This window comes from Ceratotherium simum, chromosome X (assembly GCF_057802395.1).
Source record: "Ceratotherium simum simum isolate JZ-2026a chromosome X, ASM5780239v1, whole genome shotgun sequence".
Taxonomy (NCBI): Eukaryota; Metazoa; Chordata; class Mammalia; order Perissodactyla; family Rhinocerotidae; genus Ceratotherium; species Ceratotherium simum.
The window spans coordinates 30,056,139-30,074,486 of record NC_141940.1 but is presented as its reverse complement, the minus strand read 5'-3'; the positions used below and the strand labels follow the sequence as shown (position 1 = coordinate 30,074,486).

The following is an 18,348-nucleotide window of genomic DNA, read 5'->3' as shown; positions in this document are numbered from 1 at the left end:
TGTGTAACTCTTTCAAGGCGTGCCCACATTTTAAAAGAATGTCCTTGCAAAAAAGCTGTCCTCATAGCAAAAAGATGAATCTCCCCAAGTGGGGACATTTCAGACAGGAGAGGACACCACTTAACCTCAGTGCTTACAATGGGAGCCCCGGTTGCTTACCCTTTTTTTAAAATTTTTGGTGAGGAAGATTGGCCCTGAGCTAACATCTGTTGCCAATCTTCCTCTTTTTGCTTGAAGAAGAGTGGCCCTGAGCTAACATCTGTGCCAGTGTTCCTCTATTTTGTATGTGGGTCACAGCCACAGCATGGCTTGACGGGTGGTATAGGTCTGCGCCTGGGATCTGAACCCGTGAACCTGGGCTGCCAAAGCGGAGTGTGCCGAACCTAACCACTATGCCACCAGGCCGGCCCCTGTTTGGCATTTTTGAGGGTATTAGAGGCCCAGTTCTCTCCCTGGAAGCAGTTGGCATTCTCACCTGCTCAGCAATGCCCCAGTCACAGCCAGCCCCTGCCCCCATCTATGCTCTAGCAAAACTGTATTCAAATTTTAATCAAACCCATTTGCCCCACTAACTTGCATTAAAACTTCAGACACGTGTCTTCATTTCTGATTTCTTTTGATCCACCAATCACTTCTAACACCTTTAGTCTCGATGATGAATCAACCAGCACCAAAATGCATCGGTGGGGTCAGCAAACTTTGGCCCACAGCCCAAATCTGGTCCTACAGCCTGTATTTGTATGACCCTCATGCTAAGAATGGTTTTTACTTTTTTTAATGGTTGAAAAAAATCAAAAGAATAATCATTCAAGACACGTGAAAATGAAATTCACATGTGAATTTAAAATTTCAGTGTCCATAAATAAAGTTTTATTGGCACACAACCACTCTCATCCTTTTACATATTATGTATGGCTTCTTTTGTGCTATAGTAACAGTTGAATGTTTCCAGAGACCATATGGCCCGCAAAGCCTAAAATATTTACCAGCTGTCCCTTTATAGAAAAAATTTGCTGACCCCTGGCCTAGAGCAATGGTTTTCAACATGGGGCGTTTTGCCCTTCAGGAGACATTTGGCACTGCCTCGAGTCATTTTTGGTTGTCACAACTGCGAGGGCGGTGTGCTACTGACATCTAGTGGGTAGGGATGCTGCTAAACATTCTACAATGCACAGGCCAGCCCCCACAACAAAGAATTATCTGGCCTCAAATGCCAATAGTGCCAAAGTTGAGAAACCGCGGATTAGAGGAATCTAAGATACTTCTAGTAAAGGGGAAGCTCCATCCTTAACAAGGAATACCGTTTGCTGAACACCCAGGTCTTTAATTTATATTAGCTCATGTAGCCTTCACAATCACCCTGCAAGGGAGTCACTGATATTCTCCTTTTACAGAGAAGTTTTTAACACAACTTGCCCCACAGCACACACGCTTAGCAAGACTGTCTGGCTTCCCAGCCTGTACTTTTCCACACCCTTGCCGCTGCTCAGTGACGTCACAGGCGATGCTTGTCTCTCGGCTGCCCCCTAGTGTGCGAGCTGCGCAGATGCAGGCCAGTGTTGTTGCTCTGGGACTTGTTGAGAGGCCTTCAGGCCTCGGTACCTAGAGGATACGGACCACTCGCCTGTCTCCAGCAACAGGCCATTCGGGAAATGAAACCCAGGAAAGGAAACCCCACCTTGACCACAACTATAATTATGAAAACTGATCACACTCCCTCTTGTCCACTTTAATGCTGGAGGGGCGGGGGGAGGAGGGGACGGGGCAGGAGACTTCCCTTTCTGGTAGACCCAGGACACAAAATACTACTTGCTATCTATAGAATGATTTTCGAGTCATAAAGAACAGTCATATCTATGAATTTTCGGGATGCTCACACCACAGGATTAAATGAGAGAAGAGATGCAGAGCAGAGTTCTTTTCCTTCCGGAATTTAAAACTCACCCAAATCTTGTTCTGTAGGATCTGGCACTCCTGTTCCTCCAACTATTATCCTAGATGATAATGAGCTCAACGGATCAGTTAAATCCATGCTAATGGAGGAATAGTAGAGGACTTCCTGTCCACCCACCACCCAGCCCCGTGGGAATTCCAGGCCCAGATGGAGGAAGGGGGAGGGCACCGTAGCCCACCTAGGAAGATTGCATATGGGCTGATGGTGCCTCCTCGAGCCCCTCAAGTCACCCACTTGGAAGGCAGCCACCCACTCCTCCTAAGGCAAACCGTGGGCATCACCAAATGATGTAAGATCAGATCACACAGCCATTGAGCATTTCTTTGAATTTTATTGAAAATTGACATGGACATTAGAAAGGTATCAAGCTAAACAGTGCTGGTTTCGGGATGTTTCTCCTGGAGAATGAAAGCCCCAGAGGGCCAATGACTGGTCACACCTTTGAGCAAAAAGAACAAAGGAGAAGAAAGGAAAAACAAATACAGATTCTGGAAAACATGCAAAGAGGCTCTCTCAAGAGACTGGACAGTGGAATGGTGATGGTTGTGGGGGTATATGGGAATGGGCACACTCACATGGTATTTTGACACAAGTTAAACCAATGAATTCAAGGCAGATTTATCAACATCAAAGCTCTCCCTCCAGATCCCAGGTTGAGCAGAAACCTCTCTCAAAACCTCAACTGGCCTCAGAAGTTTGAATGGAGTAATTTTGCTCTCACTAAGGTTAAACTCCCTCCTGTCTCTCCCTTCTCCACCTGAGTGTTAGTGGATCCATTTTCCCCCTTGCTGGGGTTCTGCAGGAGGGCTGTGAATGCTGAAGAAGATACAAATGTTGCTTGACTTTCTCTTCCATATTCAGAAATGTTGAATAGTGGCTGTAGACGGTCAACCCAGTGAACCGGAGAATTGGTGTTTAAAAAGAAAAACAGAAAACTCAAACGAAAACTTGTGAACAGCACTTCCACACCCACAGCTGAGGTCTCCTGCCCCAGTCACTTACACTTGGGTGAGTCGTCCTGCAGTGTCTCTCTGAGGTTACATTTGGTCCATTCTCCGGCTCTGACGGTTCTTTTCCTGCTTTGTTAGGTTAGGACAAGACACTTCCATTTAAAATACCATGTAAGTCGGGAGAGAGCTGCTTGCCTGGACACAGGGACACATGAACACTTGTGGAGTATGTGGGGTGTGTGTGTGTGTGTGTGCACGCAGTTTGGGGGGAGAGGGGATTGATTGGTTTCTGGTTTGAGACAATATGGAACCCTAACTCTTCTATAATGGCAGTCTTCTCCTTTAGACTTAGTGCAGCTGCTGAAGACAAGATTAAAAAAAGCTGGAGAGGGAGAGAGAAAGAGAAAGAAAACATGAAATTAGCCAAAGAAAAAGAACATTCAAAGGAAGACAGGGTGAGGGGAGTGGCCAGTGTGAGGTAGCACAGACTATACTTGGAGAAGACAGGTTAGAAACAGGGTCACTGACGAACCATCACCACTGGGAAATCTGCGGAGAAGGTTTTAAGAACACCACACACTGGTTTAAAGCTTCTTGTTTTAATTAAAAACAAGCACATATTAACAGCCACATGTGAATGCCAAATGATTAAGACAAAAAAACAAAAACAAAAGTGATCTGCACTGCAGCTGGAAAAAGCAAACTTCTTGGCTTAAGAGAAATGAGGGTGTGTGTGTGTGTGTGTGTGTGTGTACATGTGGGGATTTCTCAGGAAAGCCATTCCATTCCAGTCTGGGAAAATAAAACCACAGACCATTTCTAATGACTGGTTTTGTTTCACCAGAAGTAAACAGAGTACTTAGAGTATTTTTAAAAAATAGTAACAATTGTACTAACTAAAAAGCCTTTTCACTGAAGAAGGAAAAAACCTTTCTGTCTACAGTGAGAAAAGCTACCCAATAGAATAAGCATCTTAATTCTTTTAACAGCCTTGGTGGACTTTCGAAAGGTCTCATGTTCACTCGCAGCTTAGATTTTTGTTTACCAAACTTCCTTGATTACAAGGCTCCTCTAGGACACTGTTACACAGATGTATGCCTGGGCCTCATTCCAGACTTCCAGGAAAGCTGACCAGCTAACAGGTGCCTGGTGACTCCTGGCGTCAGCAGAAGCACTCGGTTCAGGAGCTGGCCTGGAGTCTTCTGCTTCCCCCTCCTCCCCACTCCATCCTCAGATATTTTTCTATGGGAAAAAAAATCCTCAAAGGCCCTCTAATACTAACTATTCACTGCCTCCGAACATCAAAAGACCTTGTCTCCAGGAACATATATCAACAGACTGAACCCATTTGTGAAATGGATCGGGAGTAGGTGACACTGAATCTAGCCTGGCTTCTGCCATGAAACAGCGCTGGGAGCTCTGGCAAGCCCCTTCATTTCTCTGGACTTCAATTTCCTCTTCTGAAAAAAGTGAGTCATATCTGTTTTACAGACCAAATTTCTCCCATAATACAAAATTCCTGCCTGGTCTCTGAAGGTCTCTCAGAGGCTGGGTGGCTCTCATTCTTTTGAAGTTTTCACAGCTCCTCAAGCCTCAAGTAGTTCATCTGTAAACAAATGCAAATGAGGGGGCCCTATTTGTAACGCAAATAATTACTGGGGGGTGGGGATGGAGACCAGTTGGTTGTCGAAGTTGGGGATTCTTGGGAAGCAGCAGAGAAACTGGTCATAGAAGCGTCAAAGCTGCAAATAAGATGCCTTCCTCAAGGAGACTTGACAGCCGCAACTTAGCATCTTTCTGAGCTACTGGCTGAGTAGCCATGTTTGTTTTTGAAAGCTCCGAGGGTAGGGTCTCCTAAAATGCTCCACTCTGAGACTTGGATTTTCTCAAGAAACTAGCTTATGCTTTGGCGGCATCACCTCCATCCTCGCTTCTGGCCATTAACCAGTCAGCGACTCCCCAAACAATCCCGATCAGCCAAACTGCGCTCTTGCTTTGCCAACAAGAAAAGATCAAGTGTGTGCAGATGTCTGCTCTTCATTTTTGCTACTTGTCACTTCCTATCATTATCTATTATTGAAGAGAGAAACCCCCTCCCCATTCTCAATACTTCAAAAAGGCCTGAAAATTTGGCATAGACTTGTTTGTGTGTTTTGAAAGAAAGTGACCAAAAAAACCCTCAAAAAAATAAAAAAGAAGGTCATGGTCAGTGCCAGTGGGACTGGGAGGCAGAACTCAAAAGAAGAAGTGGGGCTTGAAGTGGAAGTACGTGGCGGGGGCCGGGGGCCCGGCGGCCAGGCCCCCCAAAGGAAAGCTGTCAGTTAAAATAAGAACCTTGGCTTAAAAGGCTAAATGGAGTCCAGTCCAGCTGTAGCGGGGAATACTATTCAGTACACAGCCATGGATTACTGCAAAGGAAGGGCAGAGAAACGGCGTGTTAGCCACAGATCATTGCCAGGTCACCTCCAGCTCTCCCTCTCTCACTGGCCAAACACCAAAGGCCACCCCACCTGGTGGCCCTGACAATGGAGAGCTCTCGACTTCAAAGGGGTTCCCAAAGCCACTATTGGATGGGCCCCATTATAGAAATTAGGGCTGGAATAGTTTTAAAATATCAAATCCTTAGACTGGGGGTAAAAGTAGGGACCTTTCAAGATACAAGACCTCTTTTCTCCTCTCCTGCTGATAGTCTCACCTCCTCTTATTGGGGGACACGTGCAAAATACAGATTACAACTCATCATCACATTCACCAAATAAATAGACTGGAAGGCTCATCGGAGCACAACTCAAAGCACGGATTCTTTGACTGCTCAGTGGGGCCGTTTACGACATGGGGTTATTATACCTGCTGTTGGCCCTGCCTTACTGGGATGGTGTGGAGCCCAAAGGGAAATGACAGAGGAGATGCTGAGACACCGCAGATTTCTATAAGTCTATCATTCAAGACACTAGGCTGGTAATAATATTCAGGTTTATTCTCCCTTCCCCATCTGTGGGGTACCCAGAATTATAAAAAGGGGAAATTTATGCTATTTTCTTCAGCCGTCATGTTTTCTGGGAAGGGCTTGGTGTAAATAAATTCATTCCGGATTTTTAACACAGCTTGAGTGCAGTTACTTTGAGCGAATCAAAACTGGAAAAGGCTGGGCTGAGAGGCCAGAAGAAAAGTTACCAACAGGTCTCGTTTTGGAGCCCCCTGAGAAGAGGCTGTGGCTCCTGTCGGGGGGAGTGTGGGCAGGGAAGCCCAGTGACCGGGGTGCAGGAGACTAACGGGGAAAGCCCTGCTGACTGGCGCTGACCCAGCCAGGGCGGATGCAAATGCCTCAGGGAAACAAGCAGCAATAGGGCTCCAACAGGGTAGCTGGCGGTGGCGAGTAGCAGATGGGAGCCCTGAACATGTTACAGTCTGGCAAAGATCGGGGGTGGCTGGGGCCGCTGGGAGGGGGACTGGGATGCACGAGGCATCTCCAAACCACGTGGCTGCTGGCTTCTTGAGCAGAGGCCAGACACCATCCTCAGACTCTCGGGCTTCTATAAACCTTGGCAGGAAGAGATGGGAGGGCACGGGTTGTGTGCCCCCACATGTGTTAAGGGGGAATTAGAGAAAGGGAGGCCCAGCTCTGTTGCGCAGGAAAAGGGCGTCTACAGGAAGCCCAAACTGAAAATGAAAAGAGAAGTTGGGTTAATGAATGGATGGATTAATGTACCAAAAAAAAAAATGTTAGAAGAAAATTGTTGAAGTAGTGATGACTAATGGATAAATTCGAATATAGCTATGTTAGATGGTCTAAGGTCTTATCGCTTTGGCTGCTGGGAACATGCTTTCTCGCTCATTCGCCCACACACACCTCTGAGTGGCAGCAGTTGTGGCATCAGCTAGCAAAATAATTATCACCAGCCACAAGAACACTTTTTCTCTTTTCGTACTTACTAGATCCTTCCTAACAGCCCCCAACCCAGATACCTTGTGGAGGAATACCTTCAGTAAATCTTCAAGCAGCCTCAGGCCACCGGATAGAGCACTAGGCTCTCAGCCACTGATTGCCTTGTCCCACAGGGAAAGCAGAGGAGGCTGAGGTTTCACCCCAGGTAGCCTTGGAGCAGTCCCAGTCAGCTAACTGGTACCCCGGAGCAAGGTCTGTTTGAGAAGTGTCTGGGGATGGTTGCGGGGCTCTGCACTAGGGTCCAGGCCACAGCTACCTGAAAACCTGAACTATGGAAATCCACTATTGGTTTGTGCACACATGGCACTTTCAGCTTCCTCCCACTGAAACTTCATCCCTGTGACATGAACAGGGCAAGTAGTTATCGATCCCCATTTGGCTAAGAAATGCGGAGAAGCCAGCTGACTTGCCCCTGGTCACAAAGAAAGAGTCACAGCCAGGATCAGAACCTGAATCCCTTGGCTGTTTAATCAAGACTCTTTCCATTACGCCACTGTGTCCCTGAGAACTCCTTGCCTGTGGATCTAAGCCCCCGCTTTTCACCTGAAGAATATATTTATCTCATTAAAGACCATTAGGTATTTGGGAGGGATAATTAAAAGCACATGCATATGTGAGTATGTTTGTACAGCCACTTCCTCCGAGTGAATACATCCACACACCTACACACATACACACAAGCATGTGAATAACAATTTATACCAGGAATTAGGAGTTCTGCGTTCTTGCCCCAGTTCTGCCATCTCACTGGGTGATCCTTGGTAAGTCTCTTAAATACCCCCTTTTCCATTTACTCATCATGTAAACTGAAGATTATTCCTTCCTTGTCTACCTCACAGGACTGTTGTTAGGTGAAAATGAGATATCGTATGGAAAAATACTTTGAAACGTATTAAAATGTTACACAAATGCTCACCTCTTATTTAATTCTTTGTCTACATCCTAGGGGAAGAGACTTGAACAACAGTGTACCGGTCTATGTTCTGGGCTTCACGGGAAGGCTGATATATTTTGATATGTGTATACTGGCCATATACTGTGCACCCTCCAAGGGTCAAGGGACCAGTAATCATTGAGATATAGTATCTGCAACTATGTATGGGTCACAGAGGAATTTCTCCTCCAACTGCAGACAGCTGCCAGTAGTGCCTCGAGCAATTTCAAAACCAGTGAGGAAGTAAGCCTGGCTCTGCCTGCACTCTAGTTAATGAGGGGTGGCCTTTGTGATCCACCCCTGGAATGAGGGCTTTGGGGAGGGGATGGGCTGCCTTTGCTGCTTTCAGATCCCAGGGAGCCAAGGCCTCCCTCCTCTGTTTGGTTTGGAACTGCTTTTGTGGTCTGCTGGGGAGAAGCCTGCCAGGAAAACCCAACCTACTTAGGGTTGAGGTTGGCTGTTCCCGCTGTTTGCCAATTGCCTCTCACTTGTAAAGTACGGCTTTAATTGCAGTTTTGCCAGAATTCATTTTAGTAACGGCCACTAACAATGATTTACTCAGGGAAACCTGAACCAAATTGTGCCAACCCACGTGCACTGAAACCCGAATTAACTGAAATCTAACTTTCCAGGATACATCTTTCTTGCTCTCCTCATTGAAAATGGGAGAACAAAGAAAATGCACATGAACTGAGCTCTGACAGGTGTCAGACACTTTGCCAGGCACTGGGACTACAGCAGTGGGCAGACACTCAGAATTCACAGTCTTCCTAAATGGAAATCTGCTGTTTAATTCAACTCAACGAACAGGGGCTCCAAGACTTGCCTTTAAGCCAGACAATAAATCACTTCATTATTCTTTTAGGGTTGTTTCCTTTGGCCCAATTTCATGGGCCTTATGTTTCAGGAGCCCCTGCAGACTTTCTCTTTGGGATTTGCTTGAAAGTAGGATGTTTTGCCAGCTGCCCGAAGTCCCCAGTGTGATAGCTGGAGCAATCAATTCGGTGACTAACAGCAGGCTCTCCATTTAAATCAGAAACTACATTGGTGAGTGGGGAGAAGTCTTCTCAATATTTTATAGTCCCTGATCCAAATAAACCAAATGTAAAAGGCATTTATGAGACAACCGGGGTATTCTGAACACTGACTAGAAATTTTATGTTAATGAATTGTTAATTTTGTAGGTGTGATAATGGTGGCATCGTGATTAGGATTTTTTTTAACAGTCATTATCTCCTCGAGATACATGCTAAAGTGTTTACTGATGAAATGATATGGGTTTTGCTTTACAATAATCCAGCAGGTTTGGGGTAATGGATGAAACAGGGTTGGCCATATGTTGATAGTTGTTTGGGGGCTGGGTTGTGGGTCCACGGGGCTGCATTGTGTTATCCTCTCTCTCCTTTTGTTCCTGTTTGAAAGTTTCTATGGTAAAGTTTTTAAAATACTAATCAGCCTAATTATGTTAAATTGAAAATATTTATGTTCCTTTCCCACTTACCACCTGAGTCTAGCAGAATAAATAGAAGGTGCTTAATTATTGCTGTAATCAACCTATAAACTATGTGATGCCAGGGGCTGCTTTATTCACTTCTGTAGACACAATGCCTAGCCCTCAGGAATCCATCTCACCAAAGGTTGCCTGCTTACCTCCTTATCGAAGGTATTCATGAAGCTGGTACTTGTAGAATTAAATGTAAGGAATTCTCTATATCTGAGAGCTCTTTGTTTTCTCCCACTTTTATTACAGTTTTAGGGGGTTACATAGCCAAAGGAAATTTGAGACTTGAATCCGTCGGATAAGAAACAGCCACCAGAGGGAAACAGGGCAGCAAGTTTCCATTGGCTCAGAACATTCTCAAACCTGGGGGTCAATGTTCACCATGACATTGCAGGACAGGGTTTGTGAACCCAACAGTTTCCCTCATTGCTACAGTTTAGTTAATTTTGAAAGTAATGCTAAAGGCTCTTTAAGAAAAAAACGGCCAAAGTTGAAACCTCAAATATTTATTGATCAGAGGACCTACCTATGCTACCCAGCTGTTCTAGCAGCAAAAGTCTAAAATCACCCCCCTTTTAATCAGGCAGCCAAACATTCCACATGTACACTTGAAATCACACCAGACTATTTCTTAATATTGTAAGTCACAAGAGGAAACCAGCTGGGACCATGAAGCAGCTTCTTTATGATTAGATATGTGTGTTGGGGGGGGGCTGGATTTGGGGAGCTATGTTCTAGAAGCCACTGCCAGTTCTATTTAGAGTTAATAAAGCTTACCAGGACCCTGGGTCTCATGCAGCATGCAGCAAACAGCAGAGTTAACTGTAAAACAGTAAGAGCTAATGAAGATGGAGTGAGCTTGAGGAGAAACCAAATATTATGAGTTGACACAAACAATGAAGAGTTAGAGGTCATAGGAGATTAGGAGGAATGGGGAGGGAAAAGGGGGAGGTGGACTGGTAGGGACCCCTAAAACACTGGTACTCCTCCCTAACCTCTTTAAGGTCAGTCCATTGAAATTCTGAATATGTGACTCTATTAGATCCAATCACCATCTCTTAAGATGAAATGCCACTATCACCACTTCTACCCTCAAAACCCACCACCATCATCATCACTATGGGAGCAGAGGGGCACAGATCTAATGGCGGGTTTTCCAGAAGTTAGCCAACCGTTCATGGAATTACATAAGAAGCCCAGGCCCAGGGCCACTTATACGTCTGGAAGTATGGAAGAGGACAGTCTATTTTGTCAGGCCCTTATTGCCAATAATAGTCCAGCAAGGTCTTCACCCATCTCAGAACTGGAAAAGGGTGCCATCGCCAACCCCAAATATTCCTGGAGACTGGAGAGAGGTGTCTCCTTACATGGAGTCTTCTGCCTGGGGTGGAGTGGGGATCAGTTAATTTGAGGCAACTAGGAGAAAGCCTGGTCTGAGAGGAAATTCCACTGAACATCTGAATAGGGAATATTTATAGTTTGGTGTCAGCGGGCTCTGAACAAATGAATCTCAAGCAGGCTGTGAAACTACCCCAGGGATTGAGTTAACAAATACCACAGGACTCTGAAGGCAGCAGGTTAGAGCTAGAAGACAAATTTAGATTTTTCTGATCTTAAAAATAGGAATCCATTCCTGCTGGTGCAACTAACACACCATGACAGATTGGCTAGCATACAGTGTGTCCAAACGGGCATTTTTTCTGGCTAGTTGAACTTTATCCATCAAGTAATCCCCCAAAAAGTTAATTAGTCAATGAATTTGACATACTATAGTGTTATGATTCAGTAACAACAATCTCTGGACCAATTGGTGAAAATGTTCAAATTATACTTTTGAATAAAGAATAATAGGATTGCAAAACTGAGTGCCTTCAAATATAAAATATTTAAATATTGTACAAAAGTCACTATTTTATTCCTAAGTGATAACCCAGGCACAGAGGAAAGGAAGATGCTTCCTCCTTCCGACAAATATCCAATAATTGAGTCCAGGAACAAGTGGCTAAGAACAGAAGGCATTGACCATGGGCATCTTTTGGATCCTCAGGCCCCTTGAATAAGGACATTGCCTAACACTCTGTCTGAGGCCTCCTGGGGTCACGCTGCTCAAACCACTAGAGAGCACAAGGGACCACGGGATGCTTTCCTGGTATTGTGTGGTCCCATCGGAAATGCTCTTCTCTGCTCTGGTTCTGGGGTGAGGAATGGGTAACTTCAACAAGCAAGCCTGGGGTTGGTTCGGGGTTATTGACCCACATGGTAACCAGGAGCCACACTATCGTGCCTCACCAAATACCAGAGGAGACAGAGGGATTGTAAACCCCAGGTTGAGAATGGGGCACACGGAGTATACAGTTGTCCTTTCACATCCGCAGAGGGACTGGTTTCAGGTCCCACCCCCTACCCCTTCGGATACCAAAATCCAAAATCCCGGGATGCTCAAGTCCCTTAGTCGGAACTCCGTATCCGGGGGTCTGGCGTCCTTGGATTCGACCCACTGCGCATGATCCACAGTTCATTGAATGCGCAGTTTGTTGAATCCGCAGATGCGGAACCCGCGGATACAGAGGGCTGACTGTTTTAGCATCTGAGGGCTGCCCACCAAGTTCACAGCACTCCAGGCCTGGAACAACTATGCAGCCAAGAGCGAGGGACAGCAAAGGGGCAGGAGGTCAGGACTGGGCTGCAGCCTGCAGCAGCAGCAGTTAAACTCTGTTGGCTGCAGCTAGGGAGAACTGAGGCAGGGTGAGGGTTTGCCTACAGGCACAGAGAGGTGAACACCCCAGATATCGGACAAGTAAGCAGGCCTGTGATCCAGATCAGCTCCAGCCTCTCCAGGAGAAAGAGGGTGCCCAGAGGCTTCCGCTAAGGCTCTCTCTTCGTCCCACTACTCTATCTGCCCTTCTTTTTGTAGGGCAAATCTCTTTCTTGTAACTGCAGCTTCTCGTTGTTTCCTCCCTTCTTCTTCCTACCCTCTTACACTCCTTTTGCTTTCCCTCTCCTTTCCCTCCCTCTCCTCCTACCTGGAGGTTGCAGGACTTTCCTAAGCAGCAGAACAGAGGGGCTGGACCTCTGGAACCACACCCCTCCCCTACTCTCGGCTCCCCCAAATCAGGGAATCCAAAGTCCCACAGGGACGCTGAGACCAGTTATAGGTACCCAAACGAGTCTGTCAGCCCACAGCTCTCCTCTGGTCACCAGCCCTCAGCCCCCTCAGCCTCTAGGCCCCGCCCTGAGGAGATGAGCAGGAGGAAGAAGAAGCCGCCACCCCAGAGCAGCCTACCACTTACTTTTTCTTCTCTTTGTCTCTTTTCAGAGTCTGTGAGCCTCCAGCCTGGGAGCCCTGGGACTGGAGCAGCTCAGCCGCCGTCTTTCTCTGTTTGAAAGCGTTCACTTCATCATCTAGAGATTTCTTCTTATCCTCCAGCTTCTTCTTCTCGTCCTGGTGTAGTTTCTTCAGACGGTCAAACTTCTCATGCAGCTGGCAGGGAAGCACAAGGAGTTTAGGAGATGTCCCCGTGAGCAGCTCCCAGGGCAAGTGGCGACTGCCAGAGTTGCAATGCTGCAGGACCCTAGGACCTTAGGGGACATTCCTGCCAGGGATGGCTATGATGGCACCAATGGGGACCATGTTCTGGATAGTTCTCTTCTCCTGCCATTTTACTTCCAAATTTTTGTTCCTGAATATGGTCAGGGCACCGCGTATTCTGCTTCATCAAACATTTTATTTAAAAGAGGTACTATACATGGTTCATAATAATATCAAAGATAATAGTATAACATTTATTGAGCCCTCATTATAGGCCAGGCACTGACTTTTATAAGCACTTTATAGGTATTAACTCATTTAATCATCACAACAATCCTATGAGGTAGGTTCCATTATTATCCACATTTTTTGAGGAAACAGAAGGTCAGAGAAGTTATGGAATTTGCCCAAGGTCAATCCATTCTTTAGAGGATTCTGTAATGAAATTTCTCAATATGAAAGGAGCCCCTGCCTTTTCTTATCCCCTCCAATCAGGAAGGCTCACCATGGATCACAGAGCAAACTGCAGCAATGCCAAAGCTGGTCAGAGAAAATATTTGTCATTGGACAAGTAAGGAAGTAAAAGAATTCTACAAAATGGAATGAGTGCAGAGACCTCAGCCTTGACCAAGGGGAGGCTTAGCTAGCCCTGCATAGAGCCAGAGACCCAAAGGAGAACAGCAAGAATATTCTGGCATGCCATTGTGATAAGGGATCAGTGAGCAGGGGGTGTAGGTGGTGACAAACTAGAATTCGATAAACTAGCCCGAATAGTAAGAGCAGACCAAGCATAATTTCACTTTCTTTTGAGGACTCAGGAGAGAATGTAGGATTCTGCAGCCCTTGCGGCACACCATAAAGGAGGTCACATCTCCGGGTCCTATAGGTATGTGGAACTGTCACTTAGTAAGGGGTGGTGGGTGACAGACTGGCTGCGTAAACCAGCTTTCACTAGTCTCTTGGGGCAGGCGGTGGGAGCTCTGCCGGTCAGTTGCTTTAAGCTGGCTTCGCTTCATTGGCTCTCCATTCATTCATCTTTGAGATCTCCTCACCTCTCCTAAAAGTCCTGGGTGACACTTTTCTTTTGAGAAGTAAAACTGATGTGAAATCAATACCCTTGCTACGGGCTTTGGTGAAAACCCTAGAGAGTCAGAGCAGACTGAAGGAGGAAGAGACTGGGGAAGTAATTAAGGGCTTCCCTTCCTTATGGGTTTCAAAGCCCAGAGAGGTGAAGCAGTTGCTGACATGACCAAACCATAGCTGAGGCCACTTAATTGGGCAGCGGTAGGTGAATTGGTAGGGGTACCTTGGAGCCAAGACGATGGTTAGAGGACTAACTGCACTGAATTAGGCTTGGCTTAAGTAATGAAAATCCCAGATAGACCATCCAACCTTAGTTTAAAAACTTGCTAGAGCCACATGGATGTTTCTTTAAGAATAAAATGAAATGGAACAGAATAACCAAGTGAATGGGGAAATGCCCCAGCTGTCACTGGCTTAGGTTTCAGCAAGGTACCCAGGACTGCCTGGGACCATCTTTCCCCGTGACCATCACAGAAGGTAGGATGGGATAGGACAGCCAAGAAAGTGATCAACTGTCCCCCTGATCTCCCAGGAAGATGGAAAAGAATCAGCCTGCAACTGACCTCGAGGGGGTATGTCAGGTCTTGACTCTTGAGCAGTGCTGCCCAATAGAGCTTTCTTCGGTGATGGAAATGTTCTATATCTGTGCTGTCCAATATGCACTGTGTGCGAAAGCCGCTAGTCGCATGAGGATTGAGTATATGAAATGTGGCTAGTGCAACTGAGGAACTGAGTTTTAAATTTTATTTAAATTTAATTAATTTAAATTTAAATAATCACATGGGCTAGTGGCTTTCAAATGGGACAGCGCAGATCTAGAGAATTAAGTAACAGAATGAGAAAACATCTTGGTCATGGGGAATGAGAGATCAAGAAGACCCAGATCTGGAAGCCCTCTCTGTGCCAGCCAAGGCAGGGCTTCACATGCAGTGCCCCATTCCTGCCTTGAGGCTGCAAGACTCTGGCTGGCTGCGCTCTCGGGGTGGAAGCCCCTGCCATGCCCAAGTTCAGCCTCCTTTTCCTTCCCACCTGGCACCCAGGCTCACATTTACCTCTTTCTCTGCCTCTTTGAGTTCAGCTTCTTTCTCTTTGACTCTCTGGACAAACATCTGTCTCATCTCCTCTTCTTTTTTCTGGAGCTCTCCTAGGAACTCATTCCTTTTGGCCTCATATGTTTCCTGTAAACTGCGAACATGGTCGGGTTACTTCCCCTGCCTCCAGAATGGCTCCTATTTGATGAAAACTGGCCCCAGTGATCCTCCCTGGGTTCCCCCATCCCCACTTCCCCAATTCTGGGAGAGATGCAAAAACAGAACCACAAAGCTGTGGGCAACTGGCTTGGCATGTGACAGCAGGGCATGTGACCCCTGTGAGGGCTGCTTGAAGGGGATGGGGCAGCCCTGGTGAACTGGAGAAATATTTGGAACTGGGAGTGGCTTAGAATATCTGCCTCTATACCCTCTTTTTACAGATGAAGAAACAGGCCCAGAGAGGTGAGGTGACTTGCTCAAGACCACCCGGCTAGTTACAGCAGAGCTGGGACCAGAAGCTGGGTCCCTTGTCTCTTAATCTGGGTCCTCCCACTGCGCTATGCTGCCAGGTCCTGGCTCTGAAACTGACCACATCAATGAACTATGTCAACAAACACTTGATTAGACTCCACCGTGGGCTAGACACAGGACTAAGTGATGCTGTGCTTGTCACTCAACATCTAGAGCCAACAGCCACTGTGCCGGCCATCAAGGAAGTCACAGTCTACTGGGACATGCCTGGGCTAAGTCTCCCTCCCCCCAGCCTGGACTTAATTTTAAAGAAATAGGAGTTAGCCTGGTGAAGAGGAGGAGGAATTGTGCTCCAAAGAGGGCAGCAGGTGGAAAGGCATGTGTGGAGAAAGAACAGCATGCTGGGGGAGGCAGGCACAGTCCGACGTGGCTGGAGAGTGTCGTGTAAGCTGTGGAGCAGTGGGAGATGAGGGGCCTGAGTCTGGGAGGAGACAGTAGGTGTTGGAGGCCAAATTAGATTGGACGTTTATCCACTGCAGGGTTTTAAGCAGAAGGACTGACTTGATCCAGTTTGAAAATGAGAAAGACCACTCTAGCTTTTGCATGAAGGACAGACAAGCCAAGTAAGAAATGACACGGTCTTAATCTTAATGTTAAGGGCATGAGGGGCCGGGGGGAATGGGAGAACAGAAAAGGAGGCAGAACTCCCAGGACGTGGGAGGAATCGAAGAGGATGCCAAGTTTTTGCCGTGGGTAAGCAGGTAGATGGTGGTACCATGAACCGTGACAGGGAACGCTGGAGAAAGAGTGTGTTTAAGAGAGAAGAAGATGACTTAAATCTTAGACAGCTTGAGTTTCAGGTACGTCCTCTAGGGAGGTCTGAGTGCAAGTATCCAGTATGCAGTTGGATCAATGGGTTTGGAGGTCAAAGGTAAGATTTTAGCTTGGGAGTCATCTATGTCTAGGTGGTATTAGGGCTGTGAGAGTAGAAAGAACCAGCCGCAAAGAGAATAGAGAGCAAAAGGAGCAGAGGCCTAGGAAGGAGCTCTGGGGCATACCAACACTGAAAGGAGTATGCTGAAGGAAATGAGCCTGCCAATGAGGCTGAGAAGGAGTAGCAAGAGAGAGAGGACTAAAACCAGCCAGACCAGTGCCAGAAAAGCCAAAGGCAGAGAGACTTCAGGAAGGAGGCAGCGGGGAGGAGTATCAAACATTGAGATCAACAAGGACAGGACTCCGAGGCCACACGGCAATTGGCCAGGAGTATGTGAGTGCTGACCTTGGAGAGAGGCATTTCATTGGAGTGGTGGTGGCAGAAGCCAGCAAATATAGAACAACTCTTTTTCCTTCCCATCAGAGCGAAACTTCTGGACAGGGCAGAGGCTGGCGAGGAGGAGCAGTTAAGGGAGAGTTTCTTGAGGATGAGAATGTTTGCATGCAACATGTAAAGGAGCCAGCAGAGAAGGAGTGCAGAGGGTGAAGACGCGGGACCAAGGTTTTCAGGATGGAGCAGGAGGAGGGGAGGGGACTAGATGAACAGGTAGAGGCAGACCTCTTCCTCCACAGATGCAGATTAAAGCTGTCGGAGGGGAAGGAGAAAGCTAAAGGAGTGCCCACCAGAAAGACAAGCACGCCCTCCTCCAGCCTCAGGAGCTCCAGTGGCCCCTGTCCCTGCCTGCCTGTGAAGGGGAGTGAGCCTGCCCCTCTGGAACCTGGCATCCACAAAGGACTGGTCAACTCTGCCCACAGGCTGGCTTTCTGCTATGAACAGTTGCTGTGGGATCTCAGAGGCCATTTGAAAGCCTTCTTAGCCCACAAGCATCCCCCTCACTTGCTTATTGAGCCCTGACATTTCCTGAAAGGAGACGGAGCCGCAATAAAGGGCGCCACAGGGTGATTTAAAATGTGGGCTTATGTCACACATCATGCATACAGATCAGACACTTATACTTGGCATATCGCTCCTATCAGTATAGTAAACTGCTTTCAAAAACCTTCTTCTTCTAAAAAATAAGCAAGTGGGACTTTATCAGATTAAAGAGCTTCAAGAAGACAAACGAAACCAGAATCAAGATGAACAGACAACCCACCAGCTGGGAGAAAATATTTGCAAAACATATATCTGACAAGGGGTTAATCTCCATAATATATAAAGAACTCACACAACTGAACAACAAAAAAACAAACAACCCGATCAAAAAATGGGCAGAAGAAATGAACAGACACTTCTCCAAAGAAGATATACAGATGGCCAATAGGCACATGAAAAGATGTTCAACATCACTAATCATCAGGGAAATGCAAATCAAAACTACACTAAGATATCACCTCACGCCTGTTAGAATGGCTATAATCACCAAGACAAGAAACAACAAATTTTGGAGAGGATGTGGAGAAACAGGAACCCTCATACACAGCTAGTGGGAATGCAAACTGGTGCAACCTCTATGGAAAACAGTATGGAGATTCCTCAAAGAATTAAAAATAGAAATACCCTATGATCCAGCTATCCCACTACTGGGAATCTATCCAACGAACCTGAAATCAACAATCCAAAGAGGCTTATGCACCCCTATGTTCATTGCAGCATTATTCACTATAGCCAAGAAGTGGAAGCAACCTAAGTGTCCCTCGACTGATGATTGGATAAAGAAGATGTGGTATATACATACAATGGAATACTACTCAGCCATAAAAAAGACAAAATCGTCCCATTTGCAACAACATTCATGGGCCTGGAGTGTACTATGTTAAGTGAAATAAGCCAGAAAGAGAAAGACAAACACTGTATGATCTCACTCATATGTGGAATATAACCCAACACATGGACAGAGAAAACTGTATTGTGGTTACCAGGAGCAGTGGGGGCAGGGGCTGGGCACAAGGGGTGAAGGGAAACATGTATATGGTGATGGACAAACAAAAATGTACAACCCAAAATTTCACAAT

General features: G+C 46.5%; 1 protein-coding gene across 10 annotated transcripts in view; it reads right to left on the bottom strand.

Annotated features, from left to right (window-relative positions):
• Positions 1-2,266: 2,266 nt before the first annotated feature.
• The window catches only part of SEPTIN6 (septin 6), a 64,074-nt gene continuing 47,992 nt past the window's right edge, over positions 2,267-18,348 (bottom strand). For 2 of the 10 annotated variants that reach the window (XM_087426604.1, XM_087426600.1), the window contains exons 8-11: positions 14,950-15,082; positions 12,576-12,766; positions 10,063-10,124; positions 5,861-6,564 (exon numbers count right to left, since the gene is read on the bottom strand). In XM_087426604.1, the coding sequence (XP_087282730.1) occupies positions 6,494-6,564; positions 10,063-10,124; positions 12,576-12,766; positions 14,950-15,082 (457 nt within the window). In that variant the 3' untranslated portion in view covers positions 5,861-6,493. Of the gene's footprint in view, positions 3,287-3,484; positions 5,313-5,860; positions 6,565-10,062; positions 10,125-12,575; positions 12,767-14,949; positions 15,083-18,348 lie in introns of those variants that run through there. The other 8 variants (XM_004442270.3, XM_014796631.2, XM_087426599.1 and 5 more) reach the window with 7 other exon arrangements.